The following is a 22,492-nucleotide window of genomic DNA, read 5'->3' on the forward strand; positions in this document are numbered from 1 at the left end:
ACTGATTCTTGTAATGCCCGGTGTTTCCATAATTCCAACACTTGATAGCTTTCGAGCTGTTGCTTGGATTCCTTGACTTGGACCTCTTGTCCTTTGATCTACCTCTGTAGTTTGATTTGCCTCGTCCGTTCCTTTTGGTTGAATTTCTACATCTTGACTCTGTATGCAATATTGAAGAGGTCGTAGCTTCACCCGACTCTCTCTGTCGGATCTCCTCACTAAGAACCAGATCACGAACATCATCAAACTTTAACTTGTTGATTCCCGACGAGCTACTCACAGCTGTGACTGTAGCGTTCCAACTCTCTAGTAGGGAAGACAAAAGTATCAACAACCGAACTTCCTCATCAAACTCAATTACAACTGAACTCAATTGGGTTGTGACCGTGTTGAGTTCATTTAGGTGTTGTGCTACTGACGCGCCTTCCATCATTCTCAAATTGAATAACCGCCTCATCAAATGAACTTTATTTGCGGCTGATGGCTTCTCATACATATTTGAGAGTGCTGCCATAAGACCCGCCTGTTGGCCTTCTTATTTTGATGATGTTTAACAAACAATTTATCACTAATGTTGTTTGTCTAGTGTTTGTGTTTATCTATTTATTGTAGACAAATAACATGTTGGAGGATGGATGGAATCGAGCATTCACGATCATATCCAATGGAGGTTAGCGGAATTGTGGTATGAAGCCTATGCAATTCAAGTTGAAGATCCAAATTCAAGATTCATCCGTAAGTGTACCAACTCAAGCTTATTGAAACTCAGGATCAAGCTTGGGTAATTTAGTTTAGGTATTTATATTATGTGTGTTAAGTACTTTAAGCTCAATCATTTATACACACACATTTTATTGGTTTCTTTGTATATATATGTAGTTATATATATATATATACAACACAAGTTTTGGTTTTCATGTTTACAAATATGAAATTACATATTTCATATTTATTACTGTGTTTTGGTTTAGCTACATAGATAAGAAATAACAAATAAAGTTTTTCACATTTTTATTTGTTTCATATTCTATTGTGTTTAAGAATATCTTGCATAGAATATGCAATTTTGTGAAAATATTGTATTCTCAGTTTTTAGACTTAACTATAATCATATACATATTTTATTAAGTCTACAAAATCATTTTGTAAGGCTTCAAAACATGGTTTAGCCAAAATGTCAAAATTCATGTGTTCACATTTTCATGTTTTGGACTATTTTGTAAAATGATGATATTTTACAAATGGGAAGAGCTTTTTGAAAACCAGTCTTTGTAGCATGTTCATTATCATGTCTACAATCATTTTCCAAAGATTTACATTTTTATAATTTATTTACTATTTTTAACAAAGCATTGAAACTCACTTTCAAAACCATGTCAGCTGATAACCCGTTATCAGTCGACTGATCAGTCGACTGATGAAGTCAGTTGACTGGTGTGTCGACTGAAGAAAGTGCCTGGAATGTTCATTTTGCTCTCTGTTTTGTTTCCATCGACTGAAAATATTTTTCAGTCGACCGATAAGGTCGTATTTGAATATGATGTTTAGCTTATCAGTCGACTAACGCCACCTATCAGTCGACTGACGCTGCCCGTCAGTTGACTGATAGTCTGTCAAATGGCTAGTTTTGTACAGAATCTGTTTCTTGGAATTTAGGAGATTTTTGTTGGATTTCTCTGGGTTTTGGCTGATACCTTCTCTTCCTATAAATACCCTTCTACCTTCAACTCTCAAACTAACACCGCCGTGGTCTTCTCCTTCGCAATATTGAATACAACATTACAAGTTAATGTCAATCTGATAACTCGGATGGCTTGTCTGTCTAGAAGATTCCACTCATCCTCCTTCATAGACTCCGCCTTATTCCCTAAAAGGGGTTGATATAGATTTTTTTTTTTGATATAGATAATCCTCTATCTGTATTTTCTAGAATCCGAAATTTGTTCCATCGAACTTCTCTAATCTCACATTTCCTTCATCTGCGGTCATCGTTCCCACTTGAATCTGACTTTCTCTAAATCGTTTCAGGATCTGATACCATTTGTTGGAAAATACCCGGGGCTACGCTAAACTCCTAACGCAGTAAGAAAACGCAGTAGAAAAAAGTACACTAAGATTTAACGAGGTTCGAAAAACTTGTCTACGTCCTCGGGAGCCACATAATTAATTTCTTATTAATTAACAAGAAATTACAATACAAGAGCAGATCTCAAACTTGAGATCTCTCAATAAATTTTAATTATCACTGTAGCCACAGTGATAATTCCCTTCTTAAATACCCCCTTTAATTCCCCCTCAAAATCTGAGAACTGAAAAAATTCACGAGAGGAGAAGAAGAAAACATCGTCGCTGAGTTTTTGAGTCTGCCGCTAGGAGAAAAAAGTTCATGAGAAGGAGAGAAGAAGCACAGAATCTCGTGCTCGGGGTTTCCCTTTTATAGGGAAACCCTAGCGACAGGCTGGCGACAGTCTGTCGCTGGAGCTCGCTTGAATCTCGTCGAGCTCGCCTGCTTCAACCTCAAGCTCGCCTACGTCGCACTCGTTCAAGCTCGCCTGGACTTCACCTGGAGCTTGAGCTCACCTGGAGCTCGACCTCGCCTGCTTGCCTGCAACTCATCATCGACTCGAGCTGGATCTCGCTTAAAGGTCACTTCGCCTGCATCGTCGACCTCACCAGAAGCTCGACTACGGATCTCCTCGAGCTCACCTGCAATGCTCGACGACCTCGCCTCACAGGTTTGGGCTACACCCAAATCCAACAGCAACAGTGCAAGATAACAACTTAAGGTACCTATGAATTGAAGGATTAAAATGGAGTGAGGATTAAAATGGAGTAGCGCACTTTGGAGTTTATGTGATCATCGAATCCCTATGAAACTGAAGAATAAATTCTAAACAGAATTATAAAACCAACAATATTTTGTGCATATATAGGAATACTAGAAAAAATATGCATAATAAATGAGTAGCATATACGATGGACTCATGGTTATACTCTAAAGAGATATAATAGGAAATGATTGCACTTGTATGAGGTTAGCGGCTGCACATATTGAGGATAAAATGAGAAAATCAAGAGGCCACAAAATGTACCAATTAGGAGAGGCAATAAATTATAATCAACAAAGAAGTATAAGTAGACTTAGGGGCTGTTTGGTTCGCTATTATAATGGGTGGAAAACTAAGAAAACTCCTCCACATCAGATTTTTAGCCCTCCACGTCAGCTTTTTTGTTTCCGTCCATTTTTTTGTGCCGCTTTGGTTCGCTCGAATGGAAGAGGGAAAACTCTGCTGAAATCGCCGCCAACTAAGATTTCTTTCCCTCTCCGATTTCCTTCCCCAACCAAGTGAAATTGATGAAAACTCTGCCACGTCAGATTTTTTTCCTTCTCTGCTTTGTTTACAAAAGTTTTCCTTTTTTTTCTATGCGAACCAAACACAAGAAAAATAAATACATTGGTTTCTCACCGTTTTTTATGTGCGAACCAAAGCAAAACAATCTATTTTTTGGAAAAGTTTAAAAAACTCAAAACTTGTGTTTCTTTACATGAAATTGCATTTTTCTATATCAAGGAAACGAACCAAACAGCCCCTTAAAAGCATTGGTTGGAAGAAATTAAAAAGGGTATTTTAGTGGCTAACTCTATATACGGAGACTGTCGTAAACAGAACCGAATGGACGATACGATTTATGTAGCTAACCCCAAAAATCTAGGATAAAGGATTTGTTGTTGTTATTGTTGTTGGTGTTGCTATTCGAACTTCTATAATAACGACCTATGAGCCAAATGTAAATGATTTTCTTAATTATCCAAGTTTACCTCTAGGCATGACCGTAATTGGATAGTGTGGAGTTCATGTCGTGCTGGCAAATGACATGAAGACGCCGCAACCTCGGACTAGTCGTTGGACTCCTCATCCCTCGACCCTTAAGAGTTTAGGCTAAATAGCACTAATATACCCTATTGTTTCAACTACTTTTCAGTTATGTATCCCAACTAGTATTTCGCAGCGAAGAATGCCTTGTTTAAACTTGGCACTTATATACTCTCAATTTTTTTAGCAGCACTTAAATACCCTAATATTTTTACAATTAGCAATTAATCACCCTAAAGTTTTTACGACTAACACTTAAATACCCTAAAATTTTTAAAACTTGCACATAAATATCATCATCTATGCAAAGTGGAGGGTATTTAAGAGCAGATTTTAAAAACCTTAGGGTATAAGTGTCTGATTTAAAAACTTTAGGGTATTTAATTGTAATTTTTAATACCTTTAGGATATGTAAGTGCTAAAAAACAAGTGAGAGAGTGTGTATATATATAAGTGCAAGTTTAAAAAACTTTAGGGCATTTTCTTGCAACCAAATACAAGTGAGGCTATACAAGTGTAACGTAGATGAAACAATAGTGCATATAATTGCTATTTAACCAAGAGTTTATTAGTCCTTATATTCACACAAGCAGAGTAAAAATGAATTTCATAGCTTTCACATACAACTGCGAAACCATTACAGCATCTGCTCATCTTAATGTTCATGTTCTCATACCAATTCAATCATAGCAGAAACAGGTGACGTAGTAGCTCTATAATTTTAGCTGCATCTACTAACATTATTTTTGAAAGCTGACTATCAAGCATGGTGGTCAAATATAATGCTTCTAATTGTTTATTTTTTTTAACCATCTTATAATTTTAGTTGCATCTGCAAAGTTGAATAACTTTTCACCCAAGATATGTTACTAGCTTCTAGGAGCCTCAACCACGACCTATTTAATCAAGGAATGAAAACTGGTATGAAACAAACCAAGTTAAATGCCAAAAGTAGTGCTTTTAAATGAGGTTAAGCCATCCATAGAGCAGTGTTACAAAGCAATATCCTGCAAACCAATTTAAAAGAAACTGATTAAATGGAACTCATCCTGTTGAATATTATGCATTATTCCAAAAATAAATATATAAATAATACATATGTGACAGTCCAGGGAGTCAGCAGAATGATACAAAGGTCAGAATAATGAAGGACTTCGATGACGCAAAACTGATTATATGGCAACTCATCCTGTTGAATATTATACATTATTCCAAAAATAAATAATACATATGTGACAATCCAGGGAGTCAGAAGAATGATACAAAGGTCAGAATAGAACAGTTAAGTTCGCTATTGATATTCTGTTAAGATACGAAAATAAGTGGCTAGTGCAAATCATAGTTCATAGCATAATATTAACAACCTATAAGTAAAGGAAGGATGCATGAGGAACAAATGTTGCAGTATCGTAATCCTGCCACCATAATCCACTACCTCCAACTAAAACGCACAAATAATGTGCATTCCCTTCGTATTCTAAATTGAGTTCAGTGAAATATTTGCCCGAGTTGACAACAAGTCAACAATCTGAAATTTTTGACAAATATTTTCTGCGCTTGGAAGCAGCTATTTCTATTATATTCGTCTAGAGTTCTAGCTACCTTATTTATGTACAGAGAAGTCCTGAGAACATTGTTTGTCATCTGTCGGAGGAACCTGAAACAAAATCAATAATGGAAATCGTAAAACAGAGTACTTCTAATATTTTAACCAAAGGAGATAAAGAGATGAACAAATGATTTCCTTTCCCTTCTCTTGTCAATCTCTTGAACGCGTAAACTAACGAGAGAATCAAACCAGTAACAGTAAAACATTCACTTACACTTCTAAACAAAATTGCCCATTACATGAGCTTAGCATAAATTCCAGTATGGGAGTCTCCATGCTATTTCATTTTGATAAAATGTGCAGTCAGCAACTTTGAAACAGTGAATCCAGTGAAGTAATCAACCTCAAACAACTCTTTCAGCTTCTCATCACATATGATATTCCTCTTATCAGCAGGATCCTGCCACAAGATAGGTGTAAGTAAACATGTGTAGCCACATACATATAGCAACAACTAAAATTTTACTAAGGTGTCATTAGGCTAGATGATATCCACCTGTAAATCAAAAGGAGTCACACGTGACAGAAAAAACCCAAGACTATCTTCTATATATAAGGTCATGGAGATCAAGGCAAATGTCATGGAATTTCACATAGTAATATTTTTTGCGAAGCAAACAACACTCAATATTAGCTTCAACAATTCTAGAAACTATAGGCAAATTTCATATAATGACTGAGGGACTAATAAAAAATCATGGAAAAAAAGACTGTTTCCTTCCGACTGCTTCTAAGCTCGTTTTTCCCTTTAGATGCAGAAAACAACTTTCTTTTTCAGTTGTGCATGTTTTGGTTTGGCGGTGCTTGTCGGTCAAGCTCAGTTTCCAACATTGCAAAGAGAAGAAAATCACTGGGAGTTTATATACTGCTTGATTAAGCTTCCATGAATCTGCCACACTGGTGAATTGATATACAAGTTTCTTATTGCAACAGTATCTTAAAGCTAGATGAAATACACAATTGCATTTATTCTCTTAGATCTCATAATATGCAATAACCAACCTCAGCTAAAGTTGTCAACTATCTCATTAATATTCCCTTGCCCCCGGATTTGAGCTTGAAAAAAATTCATAGCCAGTCCACGTTTAAATCAGATGGCTTAATCATTGATTCTTTTAGCAGGCAACTCTTTGAACATTAAAGCAGCTCTACTTCAATCCTATGCCCATTCCATGAGCATAAATGAGGATTTCCACACAATTTGGAAAATTATAAGATGTTTATATTAAGTTCTCCGAGTAATCATAGGACACTAAATGATAGGTACCAGACTCTAGTAGTATACAATTGCTACCAACTTTAGAGCATGGCTTATTTTTACTCCTTTCAGGATTACTCTTTGAGCCCACAGCAAAACCATTGATCTAGGGGTGGGCATGGGCCGAGCTGAACCACGGGCCGGCTTAGCCCAGCCCGTATTTAACCATGAACCTGCTCGGCCCACATTGGGCAGGGCCAAAACAGGGCCGATATCCACCAGGGCCATGGGCCAGGCCAGGTCAAGCCCTAAATCCGGGACTAAAAGGCCCAGCTTGATTTTTTTTTTTGGCAGCCTACTCGCAGCAGGCCAGCAATTAAGCTGGTCTACTAGACCTACTTCCGTTGGGCCTATAGCGGATAACCTGTTTGAAACATCCCAGTAACTAATAGCTACCGCTAGCATTTTTTTGGCAGCCTACAAGCAACAAGCTGGCAATTAATAGCTACTATTGTCGGGAGGCCCCCCAAAACCAAAGGCTGAGGGCCTTTGGCTTTTGGCCCATGGGCAAGCAGCTACTACTGTCTGCGCAAGCAGAATAGGCCTTGACATGTGGGTCCTAAGCCCACATGGGTTTTGCTTTATTTTGTTGAAAAGCATGAGCTACTTTAGCTCTTTCTTTGCTCTTTCTTTTGTTGAAAAGAAAGAGTCATTTGGTTCTTGAAGTCATTCTCTGCTATGAAGGCTAGAAGCTAGTTAGTAAGTTAATTTTATGCCAAATCTTTCTTTTATTTCAAATCTGCACGTTGTTCTTTCAATATATCAGCCGTTTGAATGACTTTTAAATTTGATGTTTGAATTCGAACATTTCAGGAATCAGTAGTCATCCGGGATATAAATATTAGCTATCTCTCTCACCAAAATTCACAATTCATCCTCCATCATAGTTTCTTTTAAAACGAACTCTCCCAAACTTTATCCATCGTACTTAAATCTCTAATAAATCCGTACTCATCCTCATAACACCTTCCATCCTCCCAATTCGGTGTCACTGGAAGAGGCTATACACATTTCTCACATTCTCAGTACTATTCTCGTGAAGCTGACGGTAGTAGTAGTGGCCAAATCCATAATCCATCCTATGATTCTTATTACCCATCTGCTCTCGCTAGCTATATTGTTAATCCTACCGGTATTATTCCTTTTACTTATCCAATAGTAACCAAAACTACTGCCCCTCTAGACTCTACTTCTAGACACTATCTCACTTTCTTCGATGGAATAGCAACAATCGTATGGGCCGCTACCATCCGATTATATCATGTTGAGATATTCTATCTCTTCTTATCCTCCACCTTGACCTCCTCAACGTTTGTCTTCGATTTCTCAATCTTCAGATGTTCCAGAGACGCAAACTGAAGAAGCAGCAACTGAAATAGAAACAAAACAACCCACTCCTAACAAACTCCTAACAAACGTACAAAATCAAAAGATTCTTCATGGGTTTGATCTTATTTTGAAAAATTCCTAGATCCGGCAGGAAACAAATCAGCATGTTTACTAGCCGAAACGTCTACAAATTTAGGAAGAATTACAGAACAGGACCCATGGTTAGAGAAGCAGGCCCGAGACACTCTGACCAGCATAAGCCTTAGTCAGACCAGGCCATGCCTTGAAATTGGCGGGCTAACAGGTCTAAACCAGCCCGGCCAACGCCCACCCCTACGGCTAATACCAACTTACTTAGATCAGCGTAGAGTTAGGTGTGGGCCGGGTTAGTTCAGGCTCATGACTAAGCTCGACGGGTGCAAGGCCAAGTTTGGTCAGACCCAGGCCCACGTGGGTCAAAATGGGTCGGATCTGCTTCTCTGATCTCGGGTCTAGGATTGGACTCAACCCGACCCGCGACCCGCTTAGGGCTAGGCTCCACCCATGGGTTTTTTTTCTATTTTTTCATTTTTCAATTATATTAACTTTGTATTCATATCTATAAAATTATATTTAATTTATTTTTTCCCATTTCAAACTCTGTATTTAAAATGATATATATGTTGTATGTTGTACAAAGATAAACATCACGTAAAAAAACATCGCAAACATAAAGATATACGTGATTTGGACTTCGAAGGAATAACTGTCTACATGAAGGTAATAACTTTCCTCTAGTTTAAATTTAAATTACAAATACAAGAGAGAAAAAAGAAAATATATGTTAATCATTAATGTCTAAGGAGCCGAATTTCTCCAAGTTATATTTGTAAAATTCTTCAAGGAAATGTCTTGTTTGTTGTCCTTGTGATCATTCTTCTACATCGAGCCAGTCCTTTAAGCGCACACATCTCCACGTGTGCCGCTGTAAGTTATGTCCTCCATTCAGAAATGATTCTCTCGCCTGCTAAAATAACACTTTCTGGTGCGATCGTGGAAGCAAAAGGAGTTAGTATAAATCTAGCAACAATAGATAAAACAGGGTAGTTGTGGCTTCTTTCTTCCAGTATTCGAGTATGTTAAAAGACTCCAAGGACTTTCCTCATTCGAAGGTAGTACTTCACTTTCTAGATACATTCGGACTTAAGCCAAACCTGCATTTGAGATTTGCTTTTGTTTCGATTTGCTCACCATTTTCTTCGTTCATTTTGGCACTGGAATAGGATTACTATAGGATGAGCTTGACGTGCGTCCTTCTGAAACCTGTGATGGATACATAATATCTCTATACAAAGGGTACAATTTATCTAGAGTTTTCCTAATCTCTTTTTATTATATCTGATGTATCATGCCCATAACCCATATTGTCAAAAAACTCCTTAAGCATTTTAGATAAATTATCAATTTTAATTCTAGGATCTATAATAGTTGCTAAGTAAAAAATAAATGGCATATTTTCCAAATATTTTTTAAACTTACACTTCATATCCCTTAATGCAACCTGCAAGAGAGTCATGAATTCTATATTTTGTAAATAAATTCAACAATATTATTAAAATGATAAAGCACTAAATAAATAGTAGAATTGCAAACTACAGAAAGTGTTCTATTTGATGCCTCAAACTTCTCAAGGAAATGACAGAAACCTTCATAAAGACTCTACTCATAAGTGTTATGGAAATATCAAATAGATGTTCAAGTTCAATAAATGCATCGACGACTTTTTAGTAAAGGATGGCATCACTCAGCATTTTATAAGTAGAGTTTCATATCGTCTTAACATTAATCTCAAGAACTTTCCTCATCAAGTCATAAACATCGCAATAGTCCTTAAAGGGCTATTTTCTTGCACCACTACCTCATAAAGTGAAATCATTTTAGTTTCTGTAAATGCTGATCAAAAAATTTCATTTCATCCTGCACACAAAGGTTAATAATATGACAAACATATCTAATATGGAAAATTTTACCCTTCATTATTAGATTCAGAATTTCTCTCAATTTTGAATTTGCCAGCGTGTTCTCCGAAACATTATCAAAAGATATATAAAAAATGTCCTCTCTATCCTTTAGTCACGACAGGTTTGTGAAATTGCATCACAAACGCCTTGTGCGTTATGCAGATATTCAAACCTCCTGAATGATTAAAAAAATTTGTAAAATCCAATTTTCATTAATACAACGCAAAGTAACACAAATATAATGATTGTGATTGAGAGACTCACAAACATGAGAAGCTAAAGCTATCTTGGTGACTACAGTAGATAAAGTAGCTCGAAAAGCACAGAAAAGACATTCAATTTCTCATATAAATGTTCTGCTAATTTTTTGATATTCTGGGCAAAAAGAACTTTTAATATATTTTTCAAAAAAATTATCTTCGATATTATCAAAGGAAGTTCAACTTGCACAATAAACTTAGCTAAGTTTTCCTTAGCGAATTTGGGTTTATACTTGAATGTTAATTACCCACCTGTACCTCCAACAATCTATGACTGGGTTTTCTCTTTTCCACCATCTAGAAAGTCTGGGTGTTTATTTCTCAGATGTCGAGAAAGTGACCCTGTTTCGCAGTTCTTTCCAAATTTATAGATGTTTTGACGTGCTAAACAACGTATCAATCTGTTACCGGTTGGATCTAGGAATTTTTCAAAATAAGGCCAAACCTATAAAGAATCTTCTGATTTTCTCTATTTATTGGGAGTGGATTGTTCTGTTTGTTTCTGTAATTTTTTCAGTTTGCGTCCCTGGAACTTCAATATTTGAAGATTGAGAGGTCAGAGACAGACATTGAGGAGGTCTTAGGCCAAGGTGGAGGATACGAAGAGATAGAATGTCTCGTCATAATATAACTGGATGGTAGCTGCCCAAACGATTGTTGTCATTCCCTCGGAGAAAGTAAAATAGAGTGTCTACAAATAGAGTCTAGAGGGGCAGTAGTTGTGATTAATGTTGGATAAGTAAAGGAAATGGTATCAGTAAGATCAACAATATAGTCGGCGGGACCATAAGGGTAATGGGAACCATAGGATACATTATGGATTTGGCCACTACTACTACTACCATTGGCTTCATGGGAATAGTATCTAGAATGTGAGAAATGTGTATAGTATCTAGAATGTGAGAAATGTGTATAGACACTGCCAGCGACAGCGGATAAGGGAGGACGAAGGGTGTTGTGAGGAGGAGGATGAGTATAGATTCATTGGAGATTTAAGCCCGGGTTTCTAATTATGGAACAGTTTATTTTGAAAGAAACTATAACAAAGGATGAATTGTGAATTTTTGTGAGAGAGATAACTCATATTTATATCCCTGATGACTACTGATCTATAAAGCGTTTGAATTCAAACTTCAAATTTAAAACTCATTCAAACGACTGATATAGCAATATGACAACGAGCTGATTTGAAATAAAGGAAAGATTTCACATAAAATTAACCGACTAACTAGCTTCTAGCCTTCTAGAAGAGCATGATCGCAAGAGCCCAATGGCTCTTTCTTTTGTTAAAGAGCCAAAGTGGTTCATGCTTTTCAACAAAAATAAAGCAAAACCCATGTGAGCTTCCACATGCCAAGGCCTATTCTGCTTGCACAGACAATAGCAATTGGCAGTTGTTGCTACTTCCCCATAACGAAAACCAAAGGCCCTAAGACTTTGGTTTTACGAACTTGGTGGCAACAGGGCAGCTATTAATTGTTGGTATGTTACCAACAGGTTTCCTACTGTAGATTTAAAGGAAGCAAGCTCACCAAGCTAGCTATTAATTGTTGGCCTGCTACCAGGAGCCTGCCAAAAAATGTTGGCAACATGTCAGCTATTAATTGTTAGTATGTTGCCAACAGGCTGCCCACTACAAGCCCAACGGAAGCAAGCCCAACATGCCAGCTATTAATTGATGGCCTGCTACCAACAGGCTGCCAAAAAGAAACACGGGACGGGCCAAGCTTACCTAGGCCGGACCTCATCCGAGCTGGGCCTTGGTGCTTGGTCACGAGTTTAGGGCTTGACACGGCCCGACCAATGGCCCGGGTGGATACCGGGCCGGGCTGGTTCAAGGTTAAATACGGGCTAGGCCAGGCAACCTGCGATTCAGCCCAGCCCACACCCACCCCTAATTAGCAGCAAAAATCTAAAAAAATGTGCGCTATTTATGACCCAATTCGATATAAAGCCAAATTGCCTAGAATACATATCAAGATGACCTCAATTCCTGAAAGTTATGAAACTTCAGTGTCAGTGTCTGATAAGCTGATTATAAAGCACCACCAAAAAATTTGAAATTCAGAGAATAATAGAGGTACAAGAAAAAAGAGGTGTTTAATTAAATACAAATTCCTTACTTACTAAGGACCCTCCCAAAAGGATATCCTTTTCGGATTTTTGTCAAATAGTGAACTGTAGCTGTGTGCTTTTCAATCTACTAGAAATCCCACATACCTTTTGATCTGTTTACCGCCTCAACCACATGGTGTCCAATTTGCTGAGCCCAAAGACAATAATTTGGACTAAGAAATGTAGATAACGTTCAAAATTTACAATTTCCCCACATTAAGAAATTGTTAATAAAGAAATCCTTGGAACATTCCCACAAGTTGTTGAAACTTAAACCTTTTTCTACAGACCTAACAATTGGCTAGAGCGAGCAAAGGACTCATAAGCACTATATCATGTCGGTTCACCGCTCTTAAAAAGCATTGGGCAAAAGATGTTCGAGCCTTTGGATTAAAAGCTAAGTAGCTTAGTAGCATTTTATTAATACAGGATACCATCACGAGTACATCCATGAGACACGACAATTCTTCAAAACGTAGATATGGCAACAAGTCGACATGATAACATAATATTAGAAAATATATAAATATAATGATAACAACTATAGTAATAAAGAAAGTATATGCACGTATACACATGTTCATGCATACAAGAGTCTAGATTATTGTTGCGTATAAGATAAAGCATAAAATGATCACATGTATGCTAATTTTCATACCTACCATTCACTTTTTATGACTTTGGTCTTAACTCTATAGAAAACCTTGAAAACCTAAATACACAAGCTAATATTTTATAGCATCTTCCCCTATAGTCTGTGGAGTATAAATGAAAATAAATGGATATCTCAAATATATCATATGAATAAAGAAGTGTATGTAGAGCATGGATGACTATGTTTGAATAAAGCATGTATTACATAATGGATAACATATTTGAATAAGCGTAGCCACATATCCAAGGAGTGCCCAAGGAAGTGTTTGTGTCGGGTATGGGAGTCAGTGTTCAATATGGGTAGCTTTATGATAGAAGTACCCATGATACACAGATTCAATGTTTTTAATGTTGAATTAGCATTATCATATTTAAGGTCTTTTATGTTTTAGTAGTTGACTTTAGCCTGAAGAGGAATGTCAAGGGTACTAAATACAAATAAGTGAGGAAATGAAGACTAAAGCAGAAGGAAGCATTAGCAATAAGCTGTGATACCAACTCCTTTGCTTAGTTAGCGCTTCCAATAACTCTTGGAATTACACTCTATATTTTAACCCAGAGTTTCTTTACCATTTTCCTTCTTCATCTCTCTCTTTTCCTCCTTTTTTCGTTTTCTTATTGTTCTTCTTCCTTTACTTTTCATTTCTTTTCATTTCTTTTTCCCCCTTGTTTTGGGTGTTCTAAGAATTCTCGAAATCTCAAAGAGACATGATTTCAGATCCTCATTTTGACTAAAATTATGTCATCATCTTGATCGTAGCTTTCCGACTTTAAGGCTATACAAAGTCTATTTGTTTCTCATTGGGAACATATTCTAACAAGTGCTGAATTCAAATCGTTTGCTCTGATTATTGTGTAGACTGACTCTTTGATCTTCTTGCATGACTAAGCTTCAATTCATTCATTTCAAATCCTTTGCTCCTATTTGTTGTGTAGACTCACTCTTTGATCGTATTGCATGGCTAAGCTTTCATTCAGTCAATCCTAAATTCTGGAAGAGTAATCAAGAAAATATATTGCAAGATTCTTTGTCAGGTTTCATAACTCATTTCTATACGACAGATTTCAAATGCCCTTCAGGTAGTGAGTGTGTGACTTCCATATATTCTCTCGAGTTCACAAATGTTAACTCGATTATCGACATAGCTATGTATATCATGCTATCTTTTGCTAGTTCAAGAAAAGAAAATAGCATACTTTTGTGTGCATATCACTAGCTTAATAACCTTGTTTTAAAAGCGGTCTAGGTGCCCATCTGGCCCTAGGCAATGCCTAAAACATCTGTCTAGGTCTTGGGAGAGCATAGAGAAGGTGGACTGCTTATGCGGACTGCACAACTTAGCTCTTCGTCGTAATTTCCTCCAATGTTGCCTCTACGTCCTCCGACTTCCTCCAACGTCCTCCAGCCTCCTCCACAGACTACAAACACCTCCTCCAACCTTCCGCAAAACCTCCTCCACCACCACTTAAGTAAAAAAAAAACTGCCTTACATCTTTGAAAATGGAAACTTTTCATGCATCAAGATATGCAATGAAATAATATGACCTTAGAAAAGTATAGCACTGAGCAGTTAAACTTGTAAGATGATGAGGTCATAATAGCCAAGAAACCCATGACCATCCTAACTGAAATGGGAAAAGGGTGGAAATTTCAGATGCAGGGGAATAATTTTTTTGCAAAAAATCTTTTTGCCACAATTATTGAACTAAAAATTGTATATAGAGATACGTCCAAAATCTTTTGCCACGATTATTGAACTAAAAATTGCATATAGAGATACGTCCAAAATGATTTCCATGCTGCTTCTCTACCAATCATGTTCACAAATAGAATTCTCATCTTTGTGAATGATCACCTTGTCATCATGTGACACTATATTTGCAAGTGTGAAAAATATAAAACACTGCATTGAGTTAAAAGTCGAAATCTTCAAATGACACTAGTTATGATTAATTCCAACTAACTTTAGACTGTTAAGAATTCACATAAAGTTTACACACGAAAAGCTCCATTTGATCTCTTATACCTATATGTATGTACAATATACAGAACCCGTATTAATGAACAGTGTCTATTTAGTGTGCGCAAAAGGGGTAAAAGAATACAAAATACAGCACCTAATATGACTACATGGAAAAGCTGGAACGTAAACCTTCAGGACCTTAAGTTATTTATATAGCAGTCTTTCTGTAGATGGTTTTCATGCTATTTGCCTCCTTTGTAAATGGATAAGGATTCTACTAGTAATTACTGCATCTGAGAGTACAATGGTTTCTTATTTCTAAGTTTTAGTACTTATTTTTAATTAATATAATTTAGTTACCTGTTTGTATGAACTGTAATGTGTTTATGTGGAAAGGGAATATGCAGTGCAGCTCTTGATACAAGTTTTTGGGTTCAATGTAAATAAAATGTTCCCATTATATCTCATAGCTTGTCTCTGTCATATATTACAAAAAAGAGCAACTAGATAAAGACTGATTGAACATACAGAGAAATTTAATCATCACTGACATATAAGTCTAACTAACACAGGTAAAAAGTGGAAAAGTTTACTGTTTTATATCAAGCTCTTATATGGCATTGGCCTCTCCACACCACCGTGTTACTACTGCATTATTATCATGCAAATTAAATATAATGCATAAATTCAACACATATAGGAGGCCCAAAGATGTTGATTAAAAGTACCACTTTACAGTCAATTCTACTACTAATACAGCACCATAGAGTACTATGAAAGGGGACTCTTTGTGCAGCAGTTTGAGTTGTTGCTGTGTGACCTGGAGGTCACAGGTTTCAGCGTGGAAATAGCCTCTTATAAAACACAAGGTAAGGATGCATACAGATACAGTATACCCAAAGTGGAAAGCAAGAGCTTCATGCACTGGGTAGCCCTTTACAAGTAATTATATTTAATTTACATAATTTGTATGCATATTTATATGTTGTGTAATGTGGAAGTGGGACACAGTGAAGCTCTTGATACAAGTTTTAGATTTAATGTATATAAATGTTCAAATTTAATCTCATATTTTATCCCACTCTTCTAGTAATGAAATAAAACAACTAGATAAAACCTGAACTGCACGTTTAGAGAAATTCAACCAACAAACCACTGACACAATGTCTGTCTAACATATGTAAAAATGATGGAAAGCCTACTTTTACATCAAGGTAATGTGACATCGGCATCTCCACAGCCCATTAGTTACTACTGCACTATTCTCATGCAAATTAAATTTAACACAAATTCATCAGAGATAGTAGGCAAAAAAAGTCTGATTAAAAGTTACAGTCACTTGCTATAATTTTAGTGTTCCTTCATGTCAACAAGGTATAGTAAATCTAATAGTAAGAAAGGCTATACATTTTACACAAAGAACTCTTGATCTGTGGTCAACTAGAAGTTCTCTCATCATGCATGTTCATAAAAATTTGCAAGCAATGCGAAAAAGGTCATAAGAAAATTGTGGATAACAAGATAGATTGGGTGATATATGATTATATTGTCCTTTATCACTTAGTTGATAGATGGATTGTTTATTAGAGAACTGTTGCGTTCTCAATGCAGGTAACCTCAAAATCACCAACTATACAAATCCCCAACCAAGAAGTGTAGAAAGAAAATGAGAATGAAGATGGGATACCTGCAAATTGTTTTCTTTAATATAATCCCAAATTCTCTTCACAACATCAGACCTTGGTAATTCAGTTTCACCGGTACCAATAAATTTCATGAGAGCATCCGAAAGTTGAAGCGGTGCAAGAAAACCTGTAGAACCCTTTTGCCTTTTGCCTTTTCGTGGAGATTCATCTGAAGCTGTTAGGCACATAAAATGAATATTACTAGATTGCAATTGATGATATTAATATATAAATGATTACCTTTCCTAACCTTCTCTCTCCTTTTTTGGTTTCCTTTCCTTCTGTGCTGGCTTGATGGAACCTGCTAAATCATAGAAAAGAGACAATCAACCATAGGAAAATGATTATGGCATTAAAATTAATCGAAGTATCACTGGGTTTGATGCTAAAATCAAAATGATAAGCACAAATTACATTAAAAAGTGAGAAAATATCTGGATGGCTGACTGATCAGCGAAGAAGTGGATAACTTGGTAAAAAGAGTAACATATTGTTTCTAAATGATACTTGAGAGCTATCTTCCATCAACTTCGAATGACATGGGGACAAAGAATCTATAAGATTAGGTGAATATCATGTGATATTTTCCTTTCTGTTGTGAAGGGAGATTTGTGACACCTCTTTTCCAGTGACACTGAAAAGTGCAGATAGAGATTAAAGCCAAGATTCATATACTTTCTGTGTCTGTGGTTTTATCAAATTGGGTATAACCATTTTCTTCTATCTGATCTTTCATTTCAATGAAATATCTCCTCCCTATTTTTGAAGATACTAGCCATCCAGATTCACATACGTTCCTCATCTATGGTTTTGTCAAATTGTTCTGTAACCATTTTCTTTTATCTATCTGATCTTTTATTTCAATGAAATATCTCCTGCCTACTTTTGAAGATACTAGACCATGAGATTTCTACAGTTACCCTTATCATAGATCTCAAATTATCGTAAGTCTGATTTATCATATGCTTTACAAATTTATAATTTCACTTCATTATGTTGTCAAGTGTTATGTGGCGATTATAATGCCAATCAGGCAAATCATTTCTGGCAAAGTAACTCCACCACAAGTTTTCATCTTTTGGGGTGAGTCCTTAGTTTCCAAAAGAGCAGAAATTCTTCGATATTTAAGGTGAATATATTAGGTTTTCTATGACCTAAATTAGTCTGATTCATGACCTGAGCTGAGCATGTAGATCCCCACCCTTCTTGTCTCAGAGCCATTCATTTTCAGTATTTATGAGGCTGAATTCTGTAACTGCTTAATCCCAGCACAACAGTTTATTGACTTGTTACCAAAAGATGTAGATGACATTCGTCATACATCATGCTTGGCCAAAATAAATCCAACATCCATGACATTGATGACATGTTAACCCTGTGTGTATGTTGTGTGCACATATGCAAGATTACGGTCCTTTCAGCTCACTGAGAGCATTCCCTTTACTAATAGTAAATGCCTATATATAGCTTGATATAAAGGAAATTAGACAAGAGAAGAATTTTAAAAAGAACATAACAATGAGGAATAAGAAAGAAAGGCGAAGGAGAAAATAACACTTTAATTGCCAAATAAACCTTTGTACTTTCTTAAAATTAAGTGCAATTAAAAATTCTGTTAGTTTTTAATGCAAAAATCAAAGTAAAATAAAATAAGACAAAATGCAAAAAAAGGGACCCATAAAGTACCAAAAAAGTATGATTTATAAGGCTATTTATGATCTATCCCCAAATTATTGAAATTTGAAATAACTAGCCAAAGAAATGAAATCTGTATGAAGTCCCCAAATTGTTTAAATTACACCAAATAGGTCCATGCAGTGTGTTAACTTAACTGTGTTGTCCCTAATGTCATTAAATCTTCCCGCTATACCCCTAGTTCTTTCTTCTTCCAGTAATAGTTCAGCTCTGAGCACTCAATCCACTTGTTCATCCCTGTTGTCAATATCAAGTTGTGCTCTCTGCCTTGTGCCAATGATGAACCCCCTCGTGATCCAAGACATCATCCAAATGCCCTTTAAGAGAGTTACGGCTCCTCAGATAGAGAGAAGATGGGTTCAGGCATGACTACGTAACAAGGCACACTCCCTGATCATTCTCTTATCCTCTTTGAGAGCTGACCCTTCGACCAATCCTCCAATTAACTGCTCCTGCTAAGGAATAAAGACCCTCCATTGCCCAAGGGAGGTTTGCTACATGGCAAGGAAGGTTCTTCCTGCCTACGTAACAAAGAAACCAATGTATCGCACTAAACAGCTTTCCCAACATTGAATTTTTTTATCCTCGCCTGCAGGAGCTTGGTACAGATCCACAATCGGACTTCATTATATATGTCAACGCCTGATGTGCCTATATCACCTTGTATATCCCCTAGTAGGAGTTGTCATGATGATGAACTCTGAGCCTCTTTGATGACGAATTTGACTTGTCTTTGGCTCTTGCTCTCCTTCCTCCTCTCTCCTTTATCTTATCTTCAACCCTATCAAGCAGCAGAATCTTCATTGTAGCAAAAAACTTGGACAGGCCATATCCCTGGACAACATCCATAACTGGCCTAGACACCAGCAGTCATATTGATGTAAAGATCCTCCAAAAATGTTGACAAGGCAAAGCATAGTAGTACAGATGATGATTAAGTGGAATACAATGGCAAGGATGAATCCAACCTTCATCTTAATCTTCTTACATCTGACCCTCCTTAACCTCGCAAAAGTAGTTGTTGCAAGGTTGGAGATAGAGGAGAGGTGGGATAGCTGGAGGTGGAGGATGTAGGAGAGCATGGAGGAGGATGTCGATGAACACAAAGGCAAAGAAGACGAAGCTGACGGAGAAGACCACGGTGCACATCCTGATGATGCAGAAGTGGAGTCGACAATGGGATGGGTAGGGTTAACATAGGTAGGCTTAGTTTAATTGTGTTCTTAACGAGATATGAGTTAAAATTTAAAGGTAAATCACTAACATAGACTATTTGGTGTTTCATGTTACTTAAAAAAGTTTGGGTCTTAATAGAGATTCCACTTGGGGGATCAATATCAGAAATAAAACCATTTAAAAAAATATTGGTATTAGAACATAGTATTAATAAATATCCAAATACCATAACTTCATATTAGAACATAGCATTAATAAATATCCAAACACCATAACTTCATAACAGCATCGTTATTCAAAGATATGCATCAGTACAGAATTCATCAAAGTACACAAAAGCTAAACGTAAAACGTATCATTGTATAATTTGATACGCTGGAATTGTAGGTTTCATTTCTTGCTGAAAATCCTCCATAATTAGCAAATAATATGACAGAGAAACAAGGAGAAGTATTGAGTCCAGATTTCAAAGATATACATCAGTACAGAATTCATCAAAGTACACAAAAGCTAAAAGTAAAACGTATCATTGTATAATTTGATACGGTGGAATTGTAGGTTTCATTTCTTGCTGAAAAAACTCCATAATTAGCAAATAATATGACAGAGAAACAAGGAGAAGTATTGGGTCCAGGTTTCAATTTGTAGTAACCATGTTAACGTACAACCTAATATAATCAGATATATAGTTGAAATAAGGATCCAATTGAAAGAAATACCACCTTCAGAATCCAAAGGCCAAATATGCTTAGACAAAGCTTTGTTCATCTGAAACATGTCAATTTTTTTCACATTGAATAGATTTTGCATTCTCTCGTCACATAATATTTTTCTCCTGTTGCTTGGATCTTGCAGACTGTTTTCACGAATATAGGCCCAGATTCTCTTCACCACCTGAAAATGAACACAAGAGATAAGAACGTAAGCATAATAGGATAGGTGCTGGCCCCCACAAAATTTCTTGACTTAATGTGAACTGAAGATACATAAAATAATCATGAAATTTTTAAAACATTGCCTCCGTTCTGGCCAACTCAGTTTCACCAAGAAACTCCTGGAGTTGTGGGGAAAGACTGCATACTTTGGTGAACCCTCCACCACCCCTTTTCTTAACCTTACTCTTTGATCTGTGACACAAACAAGTATACTGATCAAGGTCATTAACAGCAGTAGCCAAAGACAAGTAAATGAGTTACGAAATAAGCCCACATGAAGGTAGCTACAAAAATGATACTCACTTTTATTAAGAAAGTCTCTCTACACTGAGTTAAAGTGTAAGAAATCAACATGTTAGTAATGTGCTCAATATATACGTAAGCCATTAGTTCTGTGTAGCTAGAAGATACAAATTTCAAACCAATAAGCTTTTGACACACATAATATTCCGTTACAACCAGAAACTATTAGATTTCTGGAAGAAGTTGAAGTTCAATAGAAGCAAAAAAAATGTGCTGGAATACTGCAATTTAAATAATTAGAATATGGAACAAACTATGTTCCTCAACTGATAAATTTCTCTTACTCAACTGAAACTGAAAGTATCAAGAAGCAAGAGTAAAAGCTGGCACCTAAAGCAACAACATGCCGTACGTGTGGTTGAATATCTAAGATATGCAACTATGCTCTTTACATCTTTTGCTATGAAATAAAGAAGAAGAAAAATCATTTTTATTCCATCCATGGTTGAATCAAGAAATATAATTCAGGACATTGACATAGCATGTAAAGACTTTGTTGTTCCACACAGATAAAATGGCATCACCCTTTATCCAACTACCTTATGAAACAGATTCAACAAAACCTAGAAGCTTCTTACTTTTCACTTAAAGCTCTTTTGTTCATGATTTTTTCTTGATTAAATTGTGCCATAAATTGCATAACATTTCATAAGTACCAAACAGCATTTTCGCTATGGAGCTTCCTTGGATGTGCTTTAAGCATAAGGTTAACATTTGTGGGTAGCCCATATACATAAAATTCTAGTCTTTACACCTCTTTCATCCAAAGCTTACCCTTTCAGGCTATGTGCTTTGCACTTCACATTAGCTATAGTATACAAATTTCCTCAATTTTTCCATTCACCATTCTTCATTAAACAGATAATGCTTCAGAAGAACTAAGATTAAACAAGTAATTTCAGAACTCATCCAAATGAAGAATGAAATGAAACATCAAAAGAAGCTGTGAGTGCAATGGTACAAATGAAAACATTCGCATACAGATATAGTTACAGAAAACTAGCTGTATTTATCCCAAATCCCTTGTCCTGAGTCTCCTGACAATAGGAACCTAAGAAGGGGGAAAAACTACAAATCACATTCCATCCATATGGAATGCCAATGAATACCGTCTAACATGACTAAATACTTACCCGCTTGTATCATCATCCAAATAAAACACATTCAACTAAAGGACACTGAAGAAAATAGTAACTCTTAGAGTAACTAAACGAGGGGAAATATTAAGGAACCTATTCCCTCAATATGACAACAAACCAACCAAAGTAGTATGCTAACATAAATGTAAGCTAAACGGGAAGAGAAAAAAAAGAACTTTCGTATAAACTTTTCATTTCTAATGCATACTGAATTATCATATAATCACCCAATGTCAGGACTCAGGAGCTAATTATTTGAACAATTTAATTATTTGATGTTTCACTGAAACCTAGAAACCCAAAAGATCAAAGAGACTCAACAATTTGACTTTGAAAATTTTTTTGCTACCAGCTGTATATGTAACAAAATGTCTGAACCAACTATTTGCACATTCTCATACAGTTGTACCAATCTAAAAGAACAAACACTAATTAGCGAAATACACATAATATGATACTGACACAAAGGTGCTCATTTACTATTATTCGCCAATA

At 36.3% G+C, this 22,492-nt stretch overlaps 1 protein-coding gene across 1 annotated transcript in view; it reads right to left on the bottom strand.

Annotated features, from left to right (window-relative positions):
- The window catches only part of LOC109835203 (upstream activation factor subunit spp27-like), a 17,943-nt gene continuing 465 nt past the window's right edge, over positions 5,015-22,492 (bottom strand). The window contains exons 2-7 of the mRNA XM_020403188.1: positions 20,639-20,747; positions 20,343-20,514; positions 17,000-17,053; positions 16,752-16,924; positions 5,699-5,884; positions 5,015-5,532 (exon numbers count right to left, since the gene is read on the bottom strand). Coding sequence (XP_020258777.1) covers positions 5,762-5,884; positions 16,752-16,924; positions 17,000-17,053; positions 20,343-20,514; positions 20,639-20,747 — 631 coding nt within the window. The 3' untranslated portion in view covers positions 5,015-5,532; positions 5,699-5,761. The remainder of the gene's footprint in view (positions 5,533-5,698; positions 5,885-16,751; positions 16,925-16,999; positions 17,054-20,342; positions 20,515-20,638; positions 20,748-22,492) is intronic.

The sequence above is a fragment of the Asparagus officinalis genome, chromosome 3 (assembly GCF_001876935.1).
Source record: "Asparagus officinalis chromosome 3, Aspof.V1, whole genome shotgun sequence".
NCBI lineage: Eukaryota > Viridiplantae > Streptophyta > Magnoliopsida > Asparagales > Asparagaceae > Asparagus > Asparagus officinalis.